Source organism: Gallus gallus, chromosome 1 (assembly GCF_016699485.2).
Source record: "Gallus gallus isolate bGalGal1 chromosome 1, bGalGal1.mat.broiler.GRCg7b, whole genome shotgun sequence".
In the NCBI taxonomy this organism is placed as follows: Eukaryota; Metazoa; Chordata; class Aves; order Galliformes; family Phasianidae; genus Gallus; species Gallus gallus.
Genome location: NC_052532.1, coordinates 138,338,018 through 138,355,756, shown reverse-complemented (window position 1 = coordinate 138,355,756; position 17,739 = coordinate 138,338,018). Strand labels below are relative to the sequence as shown.

The window sequence follows — 17,739 nt, the reverse complement described above, 5'->3', positions numbered from 1 at the left end:
AGTTCTTAGAAGGTCTCAATAAACACAAAATCAGTAGATGCTCTTCTATTTTTAGAAAAAAAAAATAAAAACAACTTGTTACAGCAATAGGAAACATATTCTGAACATGATGGAACAGTCCTTTTCTGTATAATCTTCAAAAACATTCCCTTCTAATAGATCGGTTAAAAGAAGTAACTGGGATAAATAACGGGTTTCCTTATTCCACTTTTTTTCTTAGCAATTCTGTACAAGAAACCTTGCTTTCAATGCTCAGAAATAAGATCAGTACCAGGTAGCCAGTCAGTGAAGATTATAGATTTTGTCTAGCTATTAATTTTACATGACTACTGATTAATTAATACCAGTCTGACTGAAATTGCAGAGATTCATTCCTCTGAAACTCCTGCTTGTACATAGCTCACAAGATCATTTTCTTGTCACTGCACCACCGTACTGCACTGTTGTTACTTCAGTACGGCTATTGGAGACAGCTATTGGCAGGGAGATTTGCACACCTTTTCAAATAACTGCTTTTAATCCTATCACTGTTGTCAGATATACTGCACTGGTAGAGACAAACTACTGAAAGTCAGGGCATATTTGCCATGGCTAATCTCCATTAACAAAGCTCAGAAGTGGCTGGTGCACCCCTTCCCTCCTCTCTACTCTAGAGGAAAACTACTTTGCATCAAATGTCAAGAGTATCTAATTCTGAACTTTACGCTGACAGACTATGATTGTGAACCAACAGCTTTTTAGTTAAAATCAGATGCACTGAAACGGCAAAAATAGAATTATTTCTAATTTTTTTAAATGTAAGTATTGCTTTTTCCAATAAAATAAGCTTTTTTTTGTGTTACTGCAAAGCATGTGAAGGCAAAATGCTAAAAAAAAAAAGCACATTACTTATCTCACCATTGGAGAAACTCATAAATAAGGAATAGGCTTTCTTTGCATGCTGGAAAATGCATGGAATGGCTATTTTAGAAAACTGTGCAGCTACAGAAATACTGGCATATAACTTAGCTATTCCAGAATAGCTCCTCTATTCAGACCATCTATTCTGGAGTAATCCTTCTACTTACAAATTGAAGTTATTATTCCAGAACGAAATTGTCTTCGTCTGAGAGCCCTGTTTCTAACAACTGAGGCTACCCTAGCAAAATGGTGTCATTATGTTTACCTAATAGACTCTCTTGAGTGATGCCTTATAATTTTATAATGTCATATTCATCTGAAGCAATCTCACTGAGTTCTTATCAGGCTCTCATACTCTGCTCTCACACACACGGTCTCATCTTCGCTTTCCCGACTGTGGATTTCAGACAGAAGTTTTCACTTTTCTTCCTGTGCTTTTAGAATTCTCTCCTTGTCTGCTTCTTAGCACTCCAAATTCCTTCTTCATCCATCATCTGGAGTATGCTTCATTACCAGAGCTTGCTACATTTCCTTAGGAATTTTTTGACTCTACTTCTTTTTCTCCTTCTTTTTCACAAAAATATAAGAAAAAGAAGTCAACCACTTTTTTCAGTTTAAATTTGCTTCTCTTTCAGACATATAACTACACACAATGAAGAAGGACATTTTTCATGTTTGTTGCAGCAAACCATACCAATCTCTCCTCTCCTCTCCTCTCCTCTCCTCTCCTCTCCTCTCCTCTCCTCTCCTCTCCTCTCCTCTCCTCTCCTCTCCTCTCCTCTCCTCTCCTCTCCTCTCCTCTCCTCTCCTCTCCTCTCCTCTCCTCTCCTCTCCTCAAGCATGCTTTCTATTTTTGAGCCTCAGGTTTTATTCCAGGACACCAGAACATCATCTCGACTCCTCCCACCACAATGTCACTACAAGCAGCAAATTCTGTAACGCTCATTAAAAAACCCAAACACCTATTTTATTCTATTCATCTTCTCAAATAACATACTGAACTATCCTTACTACTAGCTTTGCCTAACAAAACTTTCATTTTCTTGCTAACATCATCTTATATCCAGAATTTTTCTGTAAGAATAACTGAATTATTATTCATACGGTTAACTGTAATAAAATTATTATGCAGCTTTTATAATTAGCATTTGTATCTAAGAAGCTCTCAGAAAACCAATGCCTGGATACAGAAATTTCATTAAATTATATTCTTCCACTTCGATTACATTTCCTCTTTATACACCACTTTTTCTTCACACAAACCCTCTACACTACTTTGAAGTCTTTTTTAACCTCTTTGTCTCAGGTCCATACCCAATGAACATCTCATTTCTGCCTCTTTCCCTCAGTTCCCTAAAATGCCTTCTGTTTCTGTCTTCCTTCCTCACTGGAAGTCTCAGACATACCTCTCTATTAGGGCAAGAGATTATGGCACCTGGACAGTAGAAGGGTTAGAAAAATCAGTCGAAGGAGACAAAAAATTATATTTTGAAACTTCACAAAAGCTCAGATAACTAGCAATGCTTACAGCAAAACTAAGCCCATTCTCAATTATTCTCATAATTAACACACAGATCACATCTATGCTACATTTCAAGTGAGTAACTTAGCTAAACATTGAGTTGTAATTTATTTTGCAGTATTCAGTCACAAAATCAGTCAAGACAACTGCTCAAGCTTATGGTCAACGTAGCTTCAAGTGTTCACCATCTGGCTCCACAGACTCACAAAGCCAGTTAGGGGACATTCAAAGAACTAGAGATCTTTTCTCCCATTCCACACCACAGAAATGACATAAATGCAGTTACTGTGGTATCACTTATACTAAGAATTTCATTAGTAGTCGCCTGCTACAATTTTTAAGTGAATGAAGTAAGAACAGAAGTACAATCAATACAAATTCATTCTTACATTCAGATAAAAGCTATCTGCAACTTTTACATCATATGCTAGGTCAATTGAGAGCAGAGATCTAGACAGAAGTATGTGCAGAAGACACTACTGTGAGATATTGGGTTCTGTTCACTTTGTTGGAGAGGTTTGTTGTTCCTTGTTGAACCAAACCTGATACTTTCTGAAGGTGACCAAGAACAAGCTCATCTCCTTGCCTTCTGCATGGTTCTGGAGTTTAGTGAAAGCAGTAGCACTGAAAACTCATAAAATGCATTTGGTTGGAACGGACCTCCCAGTCCTCCCAGCCCCAACCCCTGCTGTGGAGAGGGCTGCCCCCCACCAGCTCAGGCTGCCCAGGGCCCCATCCAACCTGGCCTTGAGCGCCTCCAGGGATGGGGCACCACAGCTTCTCTGGGGAGCTGTGCCAGCACTTCAGTGCCCTCTGTGTAAAGAATTTGTTCCTAACATCTAACCTAAATCTGCCCTCTTCTAGTTTCATATGCTGGGTATCAGTACAGTTTGTGTCTTCTCTGACCACAAATTGTTTCCTGCTTACCTAAGGGAAAAAAGATTAAAATCTTCATGCCCTAAAGAAATTGCTTTTCAGTGCTTTCTGGGCTAAAAAGTGCTATCATCTGAGTCTGAAATTTTAATGTCATTCAGATTCCTGAAAAAGTAAACCATCTGTGAATTACAGTCATAGTTATTTTAATTAGAAAAGCATTAGGGCTTTAAATGTTATTTTTCAAAGTTACACATTTTTTAAAGATCAGGAAAAACTGTCATTGATGACTACCAAAGCTTCAATTTCTGATACAGGCCTCCAAATTTTTTATTTATTTATTTATTTATTTTTCCTGGGAGGAGAAAGAAAGGATGGGAGGGAGCTGTTCTTTCTTTCTCTCTCTCTCTCTCTCTCTCTCTCTCTTTCTTTCTTTCTTTCTTTTTTCTACAGAAAAGGTGTAGGATGTAGAAGAACAGACATTCAAAACTAGGAATGGATGCTGAGATGGTGTGTAGGTGGCATGGAGGCAGTATTAGCTCATACTTAATAGGTGTCAAGGGAATCTGTAAAGCTGTTCTTTAGTTTAAAAAAGGCAATTTGTGGGAGTGCTGTGTGTTTCTGGCAGTACTTTCAAAATAGCTACCTGCAAAAGACAGAGAACTATAATCTAATGATATTTTACACAATGACACACATTTTCACAGTGCATTAATGAAATGTAGGAAAAAAAGCCTTAAAACTATTGTAAAATGTGTCTTTCTGCAGTGTATATGTCTGCAAAAATATTATAACGACGAACACATTTACAGGGCACAGATCCTTAACAAGGACTGAAGTGTTATTTTTAAAGGCTTATCCTCTTTGCTTTATTCGTTAGCTTTTCTTTACACATTTCAAGAGCCTTCCTTTGTCTCTGGCAGACTACTGACCCTGCACATGCTGACTAAATCCATAGTTAGGCATAGCTGATGTATGCTCTTAACATAAGTATGAGTAGTACAGTATTCACGCATGTGACATTAGGCATTTATGCAAGTGCTTGTCAGGATTTAGACTTTAGGGAGAAAAACTGTCATTCTGCTCTCTGGGAAAGGGCAGAAAAATGGACAGTCCTATTTCAAAAAAACATGAAGACCTCATAATTCTTCATGCTGGTGAGGAGACAAAACGGACTGCATCACAGGAAAGGAAATAAACAGTAAGATAAGATGTACGTGGGGAATAATCAGTGTAGAAAACCCTACCCCGTCTTTACATCAAAGGATGTTATGAACCTAGAATTCTATTCTTAGTAAATTTTAGAAGCAAACATTGCACTGAAAAAAGAAGATGAAAGTGTCACTGTGTGTGAACTGAGAAACATTGGCAGCAAGCAATAGGGACAGCAATGGCAGAGAAGGTAAACCCTGAGGTGTGAGGCTGGAAAACTAAATTCAGGCAAAAATGAAATGAACACCAGGACCAAGTATCAAGTGAAATATTTATAGCAAAAGAAAAAGAAGAAAACAACAGAAAAGGATCAAGAGGGATACAAATAGAGAAAATCAACTTTGAATAACAAAAACTGACTTGGAGCCCAAATATGAAATAAAAAATATCGGAATGGAAACAAGACAGAGCTGTTCTGAGGTCAAACTGGATGATCCATCCTATTATCAGGCCAAGGGGATGCAATGGACTTGTACTGTGTAGCAGAAAATATCTGCAGGTGGAAGCTGGTTTGGGCCAGCCTTTTGGTAGTACTGGTAAGGTCCAGACTTGCTCTGTGGTCATTTGTGCTACCAGCCAGTTATTTCCAAGAGTACAACAGGATGATATACTACTTGGACAACATAATTTTGCTGACAAAGTTCAAAGTATGGTGAAACATAAACACTGATGTTTTAATCATTTAGCATTAGTTTGGCAACTCCTTCTGGGATTGTTTGTTTTTATGTGATCTTCAGAATGTACTTAATTCTTAATTTTAAAACTGCCTCAAAGAAAATTGACTCTCAAAGCAGGGCATTAAAAAAAAAAAAAAAAAAAAAAGACTTCCAGCACAGCTAAGATTACTAAATAACAAATAAATAAGCTGGCATACAATTTACGAGGCTCCTGAGACAACTTTAACAATGTCTGCAGCTGTAAAAACGTGGACTGGAACTAACACAACATCTTTTCCAAGCAGCTACCTGCTGCCGATTTGGAGTTTCAGAAGAAACATTCTGACCGACCTTCCTCTACTGCTTATTTCACATCTGAGGAGTCTTTGGATGATACCATTCAAACTTAACACCTGTTTCAAACTGTGTGATCTCCTGTGTTCAGAATTCAAGGCTACTTATAAGAAGAAATGATTGTGGATTAGAAGAAACAGGCTAAAAATTGAAAAGATAAGCTCAGACAGTTTTAAAGCAGTCCTATCTTTCAACCAGACAAGTATTCCTAGCAGTCAAAGGCTGGGAGATTCACTTTTAGTGGAGTCTGGCCTTTGGCGAGTAAATCAAATTGATATAAAATGCAAGTTCTTTGCATTCTGGCAAGCTCCATCTAAAGTAACTGAAGGGTTAACTGAAGACCACTGACCTTAGTTAAACAAAATGTAAAGCTCCAAGTTTTGATGAGAAAGCTCAGTAAGCTATGAGCTAACTCCCCTTTATTGAATTCATATTTGCAAGCTTAACAGTGTGAGGAATGATAATCCAAATAAATGAAAGTTTCCTTCTGTCAGTAAAAACAGCCAAGGACTGCTTGTGCTCCAGATTTCTCTCACAGTATGCTAATGCTTGCAAAATAGTCATGCTATTGGGATGGTAGGTTTTCTTTATCCAGTATATCACTGCATGACAATAAATGAGCAAATAATGTCGATTTCCTAATATAAAGGCCTTAAGATGTTCTGGAGAGCAGCTCAAAATGCAGCAACCGACACTCCCCATCAATCTGACTCTAAAGTTACTAGATATTATCTTGTTCCCTCCTCTTACATTAACAGCAAAAACCCTTGCTGACTTCTCCAGGGGTTAAATAAGTCTACTATTTTCATTCTGTCTGGAACAGGAATGGCTTGTTTTGATGTACAAATCTGATTTTCTCTTACATCGGTTGCGCTTAAAAATCACATCAAGTAGCTAAGCTTGTTATGGTCGGGTATATATTTAAACAGAAAGAATGGTTTATCTAAGATGCATGGAGAACTAGGATGCAAAAGCAGCCTTTCATTAGTAGCTCTGCATTTTTATAATTTCAGTAGTTAAGTGCATGGTTGAAACTACATTGTATGTCAGCTTCAATTAAACAGCTCTTTTATTGTCCCAGTTTAGTTATGTCCAGCTCAGCTTACCCAAGCAATAGCAACATTTCATAAACCTATCAACACTTCTCTAATAAATGCTTTTCTCTAACACAGAAGCTGCCGAATCAAGCACAAAACCCTGGTTAGCTGATAGTGTTTGCTCTAATGCTTGACTAATAGAAAGAAATAAACCAAAATCAGATTTTTGTATTTGATCTTCTTCATTTGCTCTCAATTTTTAAACAGGCCACAGCACTTGGAAGAGAATAAATCTGCTCTGTGAGTAGGTTCTGAATTTTGCTGTTCTGCTGGCTGATAAAACACTCTCCAAACACAAGTTATGTGAGAAAGGAAAGATAAATTGTCAAGCAGGAAATAAATACAAAAAATCAATTTTCTTTACTCCTTTTTGGGAACTCACTTCAGAACACTGATTTGCTTTCCCCTCCCCCTCAAGTTAATATGACTTCTCACAAAATGAGATAGTCAGGTACATTATCACAAGGAGGTTAAACCGCGTATCGCCTAGATCCATCCAGCTATAAAACCCAGATTTTTCCTTCTCCCCAACCTTTCTGTGGAGTTTACTGTAACGCTTGTCCTGTGATGATGACACATAAGCAGGAGGCTGATTTCAAATGCGTGCTGCTTTCTCCTAAACTTCATCATTCTCAGTGTGGATATTTTAGCTATCTATTTTTGGTTGATTTATCAATCCAAATCTGCAACAGCTCTTCAGGGAAGTACAGCTAACGGTGTTGGGGAAGACATTCTTTGACTTATTCATGAAGCCCAGCATCAAACAGATTTTCAATTCCAGCAGTGAACTGTTTGCAGTAGTTACTGCTGGCAACAGTGGCTGAATAAACTGGTAATATGTAAACCCATATCTCTTGGATGATTTTTACCGATGCACTATAAAATGACTTTTTTCCTCTGGCTTTACTAGCTGACATCACCCCGGGTTCCTAGTTCTTCTTTTCCTTACCTTTCTTCCCCCTCCTTCTCCCTGCCTCATTTTCTTCTTTTTCTTTGTTTTTCTTTCTTTCTTTCTTTTTTTTTTTTTAAGAGTCCCCTGCAGTAAAAGCATAGAGGAGACCACCCATGAAAACTGGAAGTTGTATAAGCCCATCTGCTGCTTAGTCACTGAGTGACAATGGTATAACTTTCACCCACAAGCATTCCTAGTGCAATTAACTTACCAGCATCTCCTAAGAGTTTTGCTCCTTTCTCACAGCACTAAGTCCTAGGCAATCCTCCTCCTTTATCAACAGCTGTAGAAACATTTTCTGTCCATCTTAATGCTTAGAGATTGCACATGGATTAGAAGGTATGTTAACCTGTTCCTCTAAACTAATACTCCAAAAGCAGGTATAAGCATCCTAACGACTGGCCAGTCCCTAAACTTCACACCTGCCTCTGAAACTGGTCTGGATGGTGTCTTGTAGAATAAATTTCAGTCATAGGCTTGGAAAAGACCTGAGCCTGAAGTGACACTGCCTAGGAGAATGCACTGCACTTTAAGTCACTGAAAGCTTCCTTTCCATACATTAGCTTACACAGTGTAAAAGGGAACACCATTTTCTTTAGAAAATGCAAATGGTAAGGAATCAGTGATGCTAAATTACAAAGTTACCCTAAAAAGATGACAAAGTACTCTGGCCAAATGAAGGTCATATCACAATCCTTATTCTGGTAAAGATTAACTGTGGTATAAACAGGCTGGGAAGATGGGATGGAAAGCTGAGAGCTTCTTATTCACTGTTTGGTGCTTGTCTTTTGGATGTTTTTTGTTTGTTTGTTTCTTTGTTTTGTACCTGATGTACAGTGATACTCGTTACACAGCTCTGATAGTGATAGGAGAAGGGAAAATGGTTTTAACCTGAGACAGGGGAGGTTTAGGTTAGATATTAGGAAGACGATTTTCACACAGAGGGTAGTGACACACTGGAACAGGTTGCCCAAGGAGGCTGTGGATGCCCTGTCCCTGGAGGCATTCAAGGCCAGGCTGGATGTGGCTCTGGGCAGCCTGGTCTGGTGGTTGGAAACCCTGCACATAGCAGGGGGGTTGAAACTCTATGGTCACTGTGGTCCTTTTCAACCCAGACCATTCTGTGATTCTATGATCTGAATCTGGGCACTGGTGCCTATGTTGGCATTGACAAGATGGGAAGTCTTAAGTAAATGGTTTGCATATCCCCTATGATCACAGCTCTTAGTACAACATTCATTATAGAATTTTACATGAAGAAAATGTTTATTGGTTTTTTGTTGTTGTTTTTTTTTTCTTTTGTTTTGTTTTTTTATAATTCAGGAACATTCAAGAGCCTTAAAATGCATTCACCAGATACCTTTAAAAATCTAGATACAAATTTACAAAGTGTACATGCTTTACTGAACTCTTTTTCTTCCCACAAGAGTACACTGATTTTTTGACACAATGATCACAGCTACTCATTTGCTAGAAAACTCAGAAAATCATCTTGATTCTACTCCAAAGCATATATTAAATGTCAAAAGAATATACTGTTGCAAAGGATCTGGTGGCTTGCCACAATGGAAGTGACTCAGCTAGCTTGTTTAAAGAATGATATTTTAATTGCTTTGTAGATCACAAACCTGCCAGCCTTGTAATTTACACTGCTGGAGAACAAGACGACATCTCTCCTTGGCAGACAACTTCTTCTCTCCTGCTGCTGTATCAGCCAAATCTTTATACCTAGAAAAATCAGCAGAAGTAGAGTTACTCTAATGTAGGCCTGGTTGACATTTTTGCAGACATTGTCAGTTTTCCTTTGACTTTCAATGCTTTGATATCAAAACTGGGAGCTGAGGATTCTTCTAAGAGCAAAGTAAACAAGGAGGACAACCACTTTAAACCTTTAATATTATTAGACATGACCGTGGTTAACAACAGTGTGGAACAAGTGAGGCTAAAACTGAGATTTGCTTCTTGTCAGTTCTTTTGATGCCTCACTAGAAATCAAAACAGAAAGAATGCAAAGCCTTACTGATTGATTTCATTGGTACTGAATTAGGCCACTGAAAGGAAGAAAGTACTTTTTTCAGTATATGTCACATGACATGGCTATTAAGAAGTAAGTGAAAAGAAAGTGACAATGATAAAACTGTTTTCCACCTGTCTAGAAAGAAAATGTTCTTCATTTTGAAGTATTTGAATGAAATGTCTTGTAGCAAAGAGACTAGAAGGAACTCAATCATTTATGCTATTTGAAAGATCTAGAAGATACTTAATTACAGCATCAGAGTACCTTTAAAGCATTTAACACTAGGTGTTAAAATGCTCTTTTATGTACCAGAGTAAAAGAAACAACACAGGAAACAATATATACAAAGTCAAATAACGTACAACATTCAAATTTTAACTTACTACAACATACTACAAGGGAAACTCATGAATTTTCCACATTGTGATGCCACATATTACTATCCGTTCTTGAAGGCATATCTCAGGCTAGATATAACTGGGTATAATGAGCTGGAATGTTTTCTCATTACAAAAAGCCAATTTTTGAAAGGGAAATATTTTGCAAATGTGTCACGATTAATCTACCAATGAAAGAAGGTTACATTCTGAAGTTAGTGTGCCAGCTACATTTCCTGACATTGTATTTGTTTAGTGCTTCAGCAGCTGAATGGACCCATTACTCTGGTGCAACCCAGACTTGCTGTCCTGAGTCCGCTCACACACACAAGCAGAGCTGCAGGGCTGGAATGACACCATGGACATCAGTGGTCCCAGAAGCCATAGCACACCTCCAGAGCAGTTTCCTCAGGCAAACCGCTGTGAAGTTAAATTGAACCTACACGTCCAGCGTCTTTGAGCTGCACAGAGCTCTTGCAGTCTGGAAATGTCAAATGGTTTGGTAGAAATCCTGCTGAGGACTCTATGCCTAAGCCTACGCTAGTAAATGATATGTGAGAGGGATTGTCTCTCTGCCAAAGAAATGTTTGGAGGAATGCTGGTTTGAAGGTGCCAAACTTCACCAGAGACCCTTCTAATTAGCCTAACATTTACAGTAGAGAACTAGGAACTCCAGTTTCTCAGTAGCTCAACTATGGTCGCAAAGACATTTGCTTGATGGACTGTAGTTAAGGCTGTAGCTATCTTGTTTTCATACTGGCATCAACTGTATTTTCTTAGAAATCATGGATAATCACAGGTATTAGAGAGACAAAAACTGGAAAGCTCAGCAACTGCTGACTGAAACAAAGACGATTATTCAGCATTGACTCAGAATCCATGATGAAAAAATTGTGAACGTGGCCAGCCTGAAACTCACTCACAGGAAAAACCCAGAGAAATATATTTTATTCCTGAAGCAGCATCAAATCAGAATTTAAAAGGCTGAAATTTTAAGTTTGGTTCAGATTTACTTTATACCCATCCAAATCATAGGACTCAAAAGGATAACCAAACACTCTTCACAATTTGTATTATACAGAAGGTCAGACAAAAAGTGGTCTACTGATTTTCCCCAATCTTAAAGATCTCTGAAATTCGACTGCATCACCCTGAAAGTCCCATCACTGTTCACAATTGACTTCTACCCCTTAGAGAGGCTCTGTGTCAGAGGAGTGTAGGCTAGTGGTTGTGGTAGCTGAGAAAGAGCTAACCATGGACATTTAAATTTACTTCCCAGTTCTGCCATAAACTTCCTTTGTGAACACAGGAAGCCACTTTGAAAATAATTTACCTCTCTATAGGTTAGTTACTGAAAAGATGCATTCCTGGTCTGAGTTAGTCACCTAGTTCTCACAACAGGCTGCAAAGACAGGTACTTCCACCACTGACTAGCTGTGAACATCCTAGATATTTTTCTTAAAATGAGAAGAGATTGCCCTCTGGAGGCGCTCTTCTCTGCTGACCACAGATGGACTCAGAAGAGAAGTCCAGGCTGAAGGCCTATATTTTCGGTAGCTCCAAGGGCTCTCAACCTTAGGTCTACTTACCTGATCAACTGACTCATCTGCAGAGCGGGGACTAAGAGCACTTCCTTATTTCTCTTACCTGTATTTTTTTCAGATATATTGTCTATCTAAGCACTTAGAATGAAAAAGCACCTTCAGGTTTGGTGTTACCATCCATCATTTCTGATCAATCAATTTTATCTTGTCTAAGGCTGTTTAAAAAAAATACAAAACAAACAAACAAATAAACAACAAAAAGCACCACAAAATCTGTAGGTATTTTTATAGCCAGAATGGTTCCCTATTGTTCTCTACTGCTGACACCAGGGAAGTAACAGGAATAGCTAAACAGGGATGAGCAAACCACATCTGTTGGTGGCAGCCCAAATTTGGCATAGACAAAAGTGAAGGTGCAATGATAAGCTTATTTGTTTGTTTGTTTATTTTCCCCATTTTTTAAAACCTAATTTTAAATTAGTTAAAGCATGAAAAATTTCTTCACTTATGGCTTAGGTACTTTTTATATTTTAACATTGTTGGTACCCTCAGTAAGTATAGTATTAAAAACAAAGCAAAACAGAATTCATAATAAACTGTGATGTATAAAAAGAAATAAAAACTTACAGTCAACAACACTACTATCAAAACACAAAATGGTTCACCTTTAACATATCAGATAGTTTCTAATGTGAATGGAAGCTTGTGTTACTGTGTAGACAAGATAATTTAATGTCCTGTTAAACTTAATGCTTTCATGATCTCAAAAATAGCAAAAAGAACTTACTATTTGTCATATTTACTGTATCACAGAAAATGGTAATAAAAGTACTGAATTTATGATGCAGGCTTGCATAGATAAATTTGAGTTATGTGCAAATACTGGGGCTTGCTTCTGGGGAAATGCAATCTTGAGAGTCTTTGAAACCTTCCCTTACCAGAGAATTCTACTACCAACGCAGCCCTAGCTCACTCAGGTGAATGAACAATCCAGTTAAATACCAGGCTTCATCTCACTGACAGATCATATATTTTGCCCCACATAAATAACACAGAGAATATCTGCAAGGCATCAGACAGGAGGGTCCTGAGGGTCCAAGGGAGCTATCTTGATAACAAAAAACTTAAGTCAGGCAAAATACACTTCAGCAAAACATCCACTGGTGAATTAGTTGTGCAGACTCTCTTTAAGAGACAATAGAAGACACGATTTGGGATATCATCTTGTAATTTTGATGCTTACAATACGTCAGATGAATTGTGCACTGTAAGATTCTTTTTCTTTCCACGGAGTATAAAGACAGCACATGCTCTTGACTCTGGCATAGACATCAAATGTTAGATGGTGTACTCCTTTCCTAGGCAAGTCAAGAAGCTGATAAAAAAAAAGATTTCATGGCCTAGCCAGAGCAAATCATTCACTAATGGATCCAAAACAAAATACAAACCAAGCAGATTTAAAGGATTATATTGAATTAGCACACCGCCACCATGCAAACACTAATGCAGTGTGCATTAAAAAATGCAAGACCTCTTTGCTTGTGCCCTCCTTCCATTTACAAGTTACCACCAGGGAGCTCTCCCCAGCTCCATCCTTTCAACAGGAAATCAGTGTGTGATTTCCTCACCTTTGTCCTTACCACCCTTCACTTCCCAATCTGTCATTTTTCACACATCTAAATAGAAGAAAGACATTAAGGCTAAACAGGCTGGCACTATGAGCGTGGACTGCCTGGCTGGCACCCTCTGGTGTTTCAGAAACTGTGCTCTGACCTCTTCTCTTTCACTTCTCATTGACGCTTTTTATCTGATCATTTTCTCCCTCACTTCCCTAAGTGCACAGCTGAACAGGACTCAGCAGGCTGTTTTTTACCTGAGACAGAGTATTCCTGAGTTCAGGTTATGGCACAGTAACCTCCAGTAATGCTCTCAGGCTCAGCGCGCTAATTGATTTACACGCAGTGTGAACAAACAGGCCGTGGGGCTGTACTCTCAGTTCTGTATGCACACCAAGTCTTTAAGCGCTGGAATAAACACCACACACTTGATTTCAATAGCACATCAACGTGATAGAAGATACTAATGGAAAGAACACTGCAAGTACAAAGGGCACAAAAACAAGCAGCTCCAAATCAACAGCTTACATAAACCACATAGATGTCCTTGAACTGAAGCCTCAGAACTACTTTGTTTTATTTCTTTAGTATATGCTATTCTTTCTGTAAGGTCTTTCAAAATGACAGAATCAGAGATACCTACCGACTGCAGTCCAATTTCCTCAGTCAGAGGATAACTTTTAATAACAGGACTCAAATCCTTCCTGAAAGCAGCTCCTTCTCTCCATGTCTTTGTATTGCTTCAAAAACAAAAATCACATACGACAGGCACTGAAGCTGCCTCATAGCAATTCCAAGTACTGTAGTTTGAAGTGTTAAATATCCAAACACATTTTATGCACAAAAGAAGTTGGTCCTGACAGTGCCATTCATTGTGTTGCAGTTTGCTCTTCTCTTTCTTGTGTTTACTACAATGTATTCTGTTTGCCAAGTTAAAATAGCATGATTCAGTAAGATCTATTCAAAAGGTAGCTAATAAAAGAAGGCAATCCAAATTAACCTGGATCATGCTAAAAGAAGCGCAAAAATTGTCACCACAGAGGAATAAAAACAGGTTGCATTGTCTTGCTGAATTCTCTTTTCTTCCTCTCTAAACTTCTTCTTTTCTTTCTTTGACAATCAGTAACAGCTTGATGTATTATTATGTCTGTGAAATATGTGAAAGAGATGGACTTTGTTTGCAATACTTGTCACTATATACTCATAACTCAAGATCTTCAGTTTTGTTTGTTTGGATTTGAGGAGGATGGGGAGAGTGGGTTAGGCATGGTTTGTATTTGAAAAATCTATCAAGTAAGAGCTGAAATATCTAGAGGACCTATTTACTGCAGAAACGGTAAGTACGGGATGTCTGGAAATTTTTCAAGTGATAGAAATCTTGTAAAGACAGTCACCGGTAAAGAATAGGATGGAATTTTGATTCATGTTATGTATGTACAAAGGATACACACTCATTCCAGTTCTCTGTGTTATATCTCCCTCCCCCCCCTCCCTCATTTTTTTTTTTTTAATTAAAGGAGGAACCTAATTATTGTTGAAATATGAAGACAAGGGAAATTCCAGATAATTAGAAAAGGTGAAACAGACTGTTTTAGTTTCCAAGAAAAGAAAAGCTATTCAGCCAAATATCTGTACAATACACATAACACATGCAAATATCTTGTTATCCAGCATGATTAACATATTAACATCCAAGTCAGGCATTCAAAATTTTGGTCAGCATAAATCCGTGAATGGCATGAAGAGAATGATGACTTTATAAAGAACAGATTACAGTAGACAAAATAGATTGCGTTTGTGGCTTTTTTTGATATAAGTTTCACCTCTACATGAAACAACCATTTTTGGACCGAGTCTGCTTCATGCATACTTACAGAGATAATCCAAATTGGTGTGGACATGAAAATACATGCATGAAGTGTGATTTGCCTGACAGGTATGAAATGATGAAGAAGTATACATGGCAATACACCAAAACTTTACAGTACCTGCCTACTTCACTGGTGTAACCATCTACAACAACCTATTAAGCAATGCAGGACTAAATGGCGAGATGTGAAGACCAATTACAATTAAGAAAGACAATAAAATTAAAGTCATTCTGGAAAAAAAAATGTGAGCATTTTTATTATCTCTGGGATAACCTGACAAACGTTTTGAGGCAGAAAGAAATCTGGAAAGCAATAATGCTGTGAGTGACCTTACAGTAAACTGCCCAGTTACAATCGCTTAATCACAGTGTTTTATTAATGCTACTAGATGCCAGAAACTTTTCAACTGATGAGATATTCTCATTTCCGCCTTCAACGGTTAAAATTTCATTTCTTATATCAAGGCAGAGGACCATGCATAGCATGGTTTAACATGCCAATGAAAAAAGGAAAAATATACTTAGGTGACATAAATGGTATGTAACTGAGACAAAATAGCAACATTAAGGAAGAAGAAACAGAAGTGGAAATGACTGAGAAAATCTGCAGGGCAACATTTTATAGTGACCTATATGTGGGTCAGCCATTTGTCTCACGTGGAGCTCAGCACAGACTTCTGACAGAGGATCTGGGCAATGAAATCCACTGAATCAGAGTAACCTTGTGCAGGAAAAGTCCATCTGGAATATTTTAACTTAGACTAAATAATATATAAAATTAAAATCTCATATAAAGAAACTACTCTGTGATGGGTGACAGACAAATGACTTACAAGGATTTTTTTTTATTATTATTTTTTTAAAATTTCCTAAATGTTATGGGTTTTTTGCATTAGGTTTTGTCATCCTCACTCTTTTCTAGATATCCAAATATAAATTTCTGGAGAGAAGAAATAATGAAGATGTATGTCTTAATCCTAGAATATTTATTCATATACTTCATGCAATTAAGCAAGGGTTTCCTCATCTCAGACAATGTGGCAGCAGAATAATAAATAGAATGTTCAGCTCCTGAGATTAGTGGATTCAGCTATGCAAATGAAAAGTGAATTCACAACACCTGCTAAAGATTTGCATTACAATACTTCCGCATCATCTTAAAGCTGACATTCTCCCATTCAATCTAGATAAAACAATGTAAAAACGTATATATTTAAAGAAGTGGCAAAAATTGACACTGAATCAGAAATACACTAGCATCGAACAGACTATCATTCTTGTCACAGAAACACTTTCAATTCCATACATGTTTACGTTTACCTCCAGATATAAAAGCCTTCTCCATAGCTAACTTCCTTTTCATGCTTGGGCACTCCCTAGAAACGCACACAGAGCAAGAAAATGCTTCCCTGTATACACAACATATTGACTACGGAACAAACTTAATGTTATCAAACTCCTTATTTGATTCTGTATTACAGAGATGATACAGTAGTGGTGTGTAATGAAACCAGTTTTTTCTTCTCCACAGACACTGCCATGTGAAAACGGAGCATCAATAACAAAAGTGCCACAAAACTTAAACGTCCAAAATCATAGAAATTCAAAAGCTATGCCCTTTCAAAATAAATAAATAAATAAATAAATAAAATTAAAAAATACAGAGATCAGAACAAAGGAATTTCTGGGAGCAGGAGTCTAACCATGACTGGACAGGCAGGTAAACTGCCGTTTCCTACCTCAGAGGAAAAACGTGCCCTATGTGTCTGAACAACACCCGGCTGCTCATGGTATAACGAATCAGAAGATGACTTTTTTTAAGATCACAGCCCTACAAGGCAAGGCCTTTGGTGATTACCATAGTTCTGCACATATGGCTTCCAGGAACTTTGTGGCTGGGCCTCACAAGCAGGCCAGTATTGGGGAGGTCAGGATAGAAAGACTTCCTTCAAGGAGCATAGGACAAGGCCATGACTGTCAACAGACAGACCTGAACAGTCGTGGACGTGGTATTAAAAGGGGGGTCAAATTATGAAAGGATTTTAAAATGGTCTTCAGAAAAGAACATGCTTGGGCCCGACTCATTTCAATTTTTGGAATACCAAAAACCTGCGAATAGATTGTGTGAAGCAAAATGAATCATGGCACAGACTTTTTCTGAAAAATACACAAGGCCTTTTCTGAAAGGTGACATGACTGTGAGCTGCAATGTTGCAGCAAAACTGGGCTTGTACAGTTTCCCATTTGGTCTCCTGTCACCAGAGGGACTGCTTCTTCCTTGCCCCTCTGGTTGCCAGGAAAGCAATTCCAAGTCTATGTGGAAGTACACTGAGATAGAAGCAGAATGCAGAACCAGAGTTAAAGGAACTGATGTTCCTTCTAGATGATTATTTCTTCTTTGCTTATTTTTTTTCTCTTTTGTGCAACCAAATAACAGAAACACACAAAGTCTTTCTGAGATGGTTTACTAGGAACTAAGAAGAGGTAGACTGGGATTGTGAGGAAGCTTTTGGGGACCTTCTTAAACCATATAGGCAGAACAGTTTCTCTGGAAGATCATCACTACCTATACCTCTCATTTGAGAGTTTCCCTTGTGCCCTCTGAACACCAGGAGAAGTATAACTCTGGGTAATGGGGATTCTTCTGGCTCACAATGTGTAACAATTAGACAAATTGTACTGCTGAAAAATCAGCATTTTCCAAGACATCTGAAGGTTGCTCCCTTGGGCTACTGTATCAGTACTAGAA

The 17,739-nt window shown here is 38.0% G+C and overlaps 1 protein-coding gene across 3 annotated transcripts in view; it reads right to left on the bottom strand.

Annotated features, from left to right (window-relative positions):
• MYO16 (myosin XVI) overlaps positions 1-17,739 on the bottom strand; it is a 366,647-nt gene that overhangs the window by 53,346 nt on the left and 295,562 nt on the right. For all 3 annotated transcript variants that reach the window (XM_004938536.5, XM_040662650.2, XM_416950.8), the window contains exon 28: positions 9,195-9,294. In XM_004938536.5, coding sequence (XP_004938593.2) covers positions 9,195-9,294 — 100 coding nt within the window. The remainder of the gene's footprint in view (positions 1-9,194; positions 9,295-17,739) is intronic.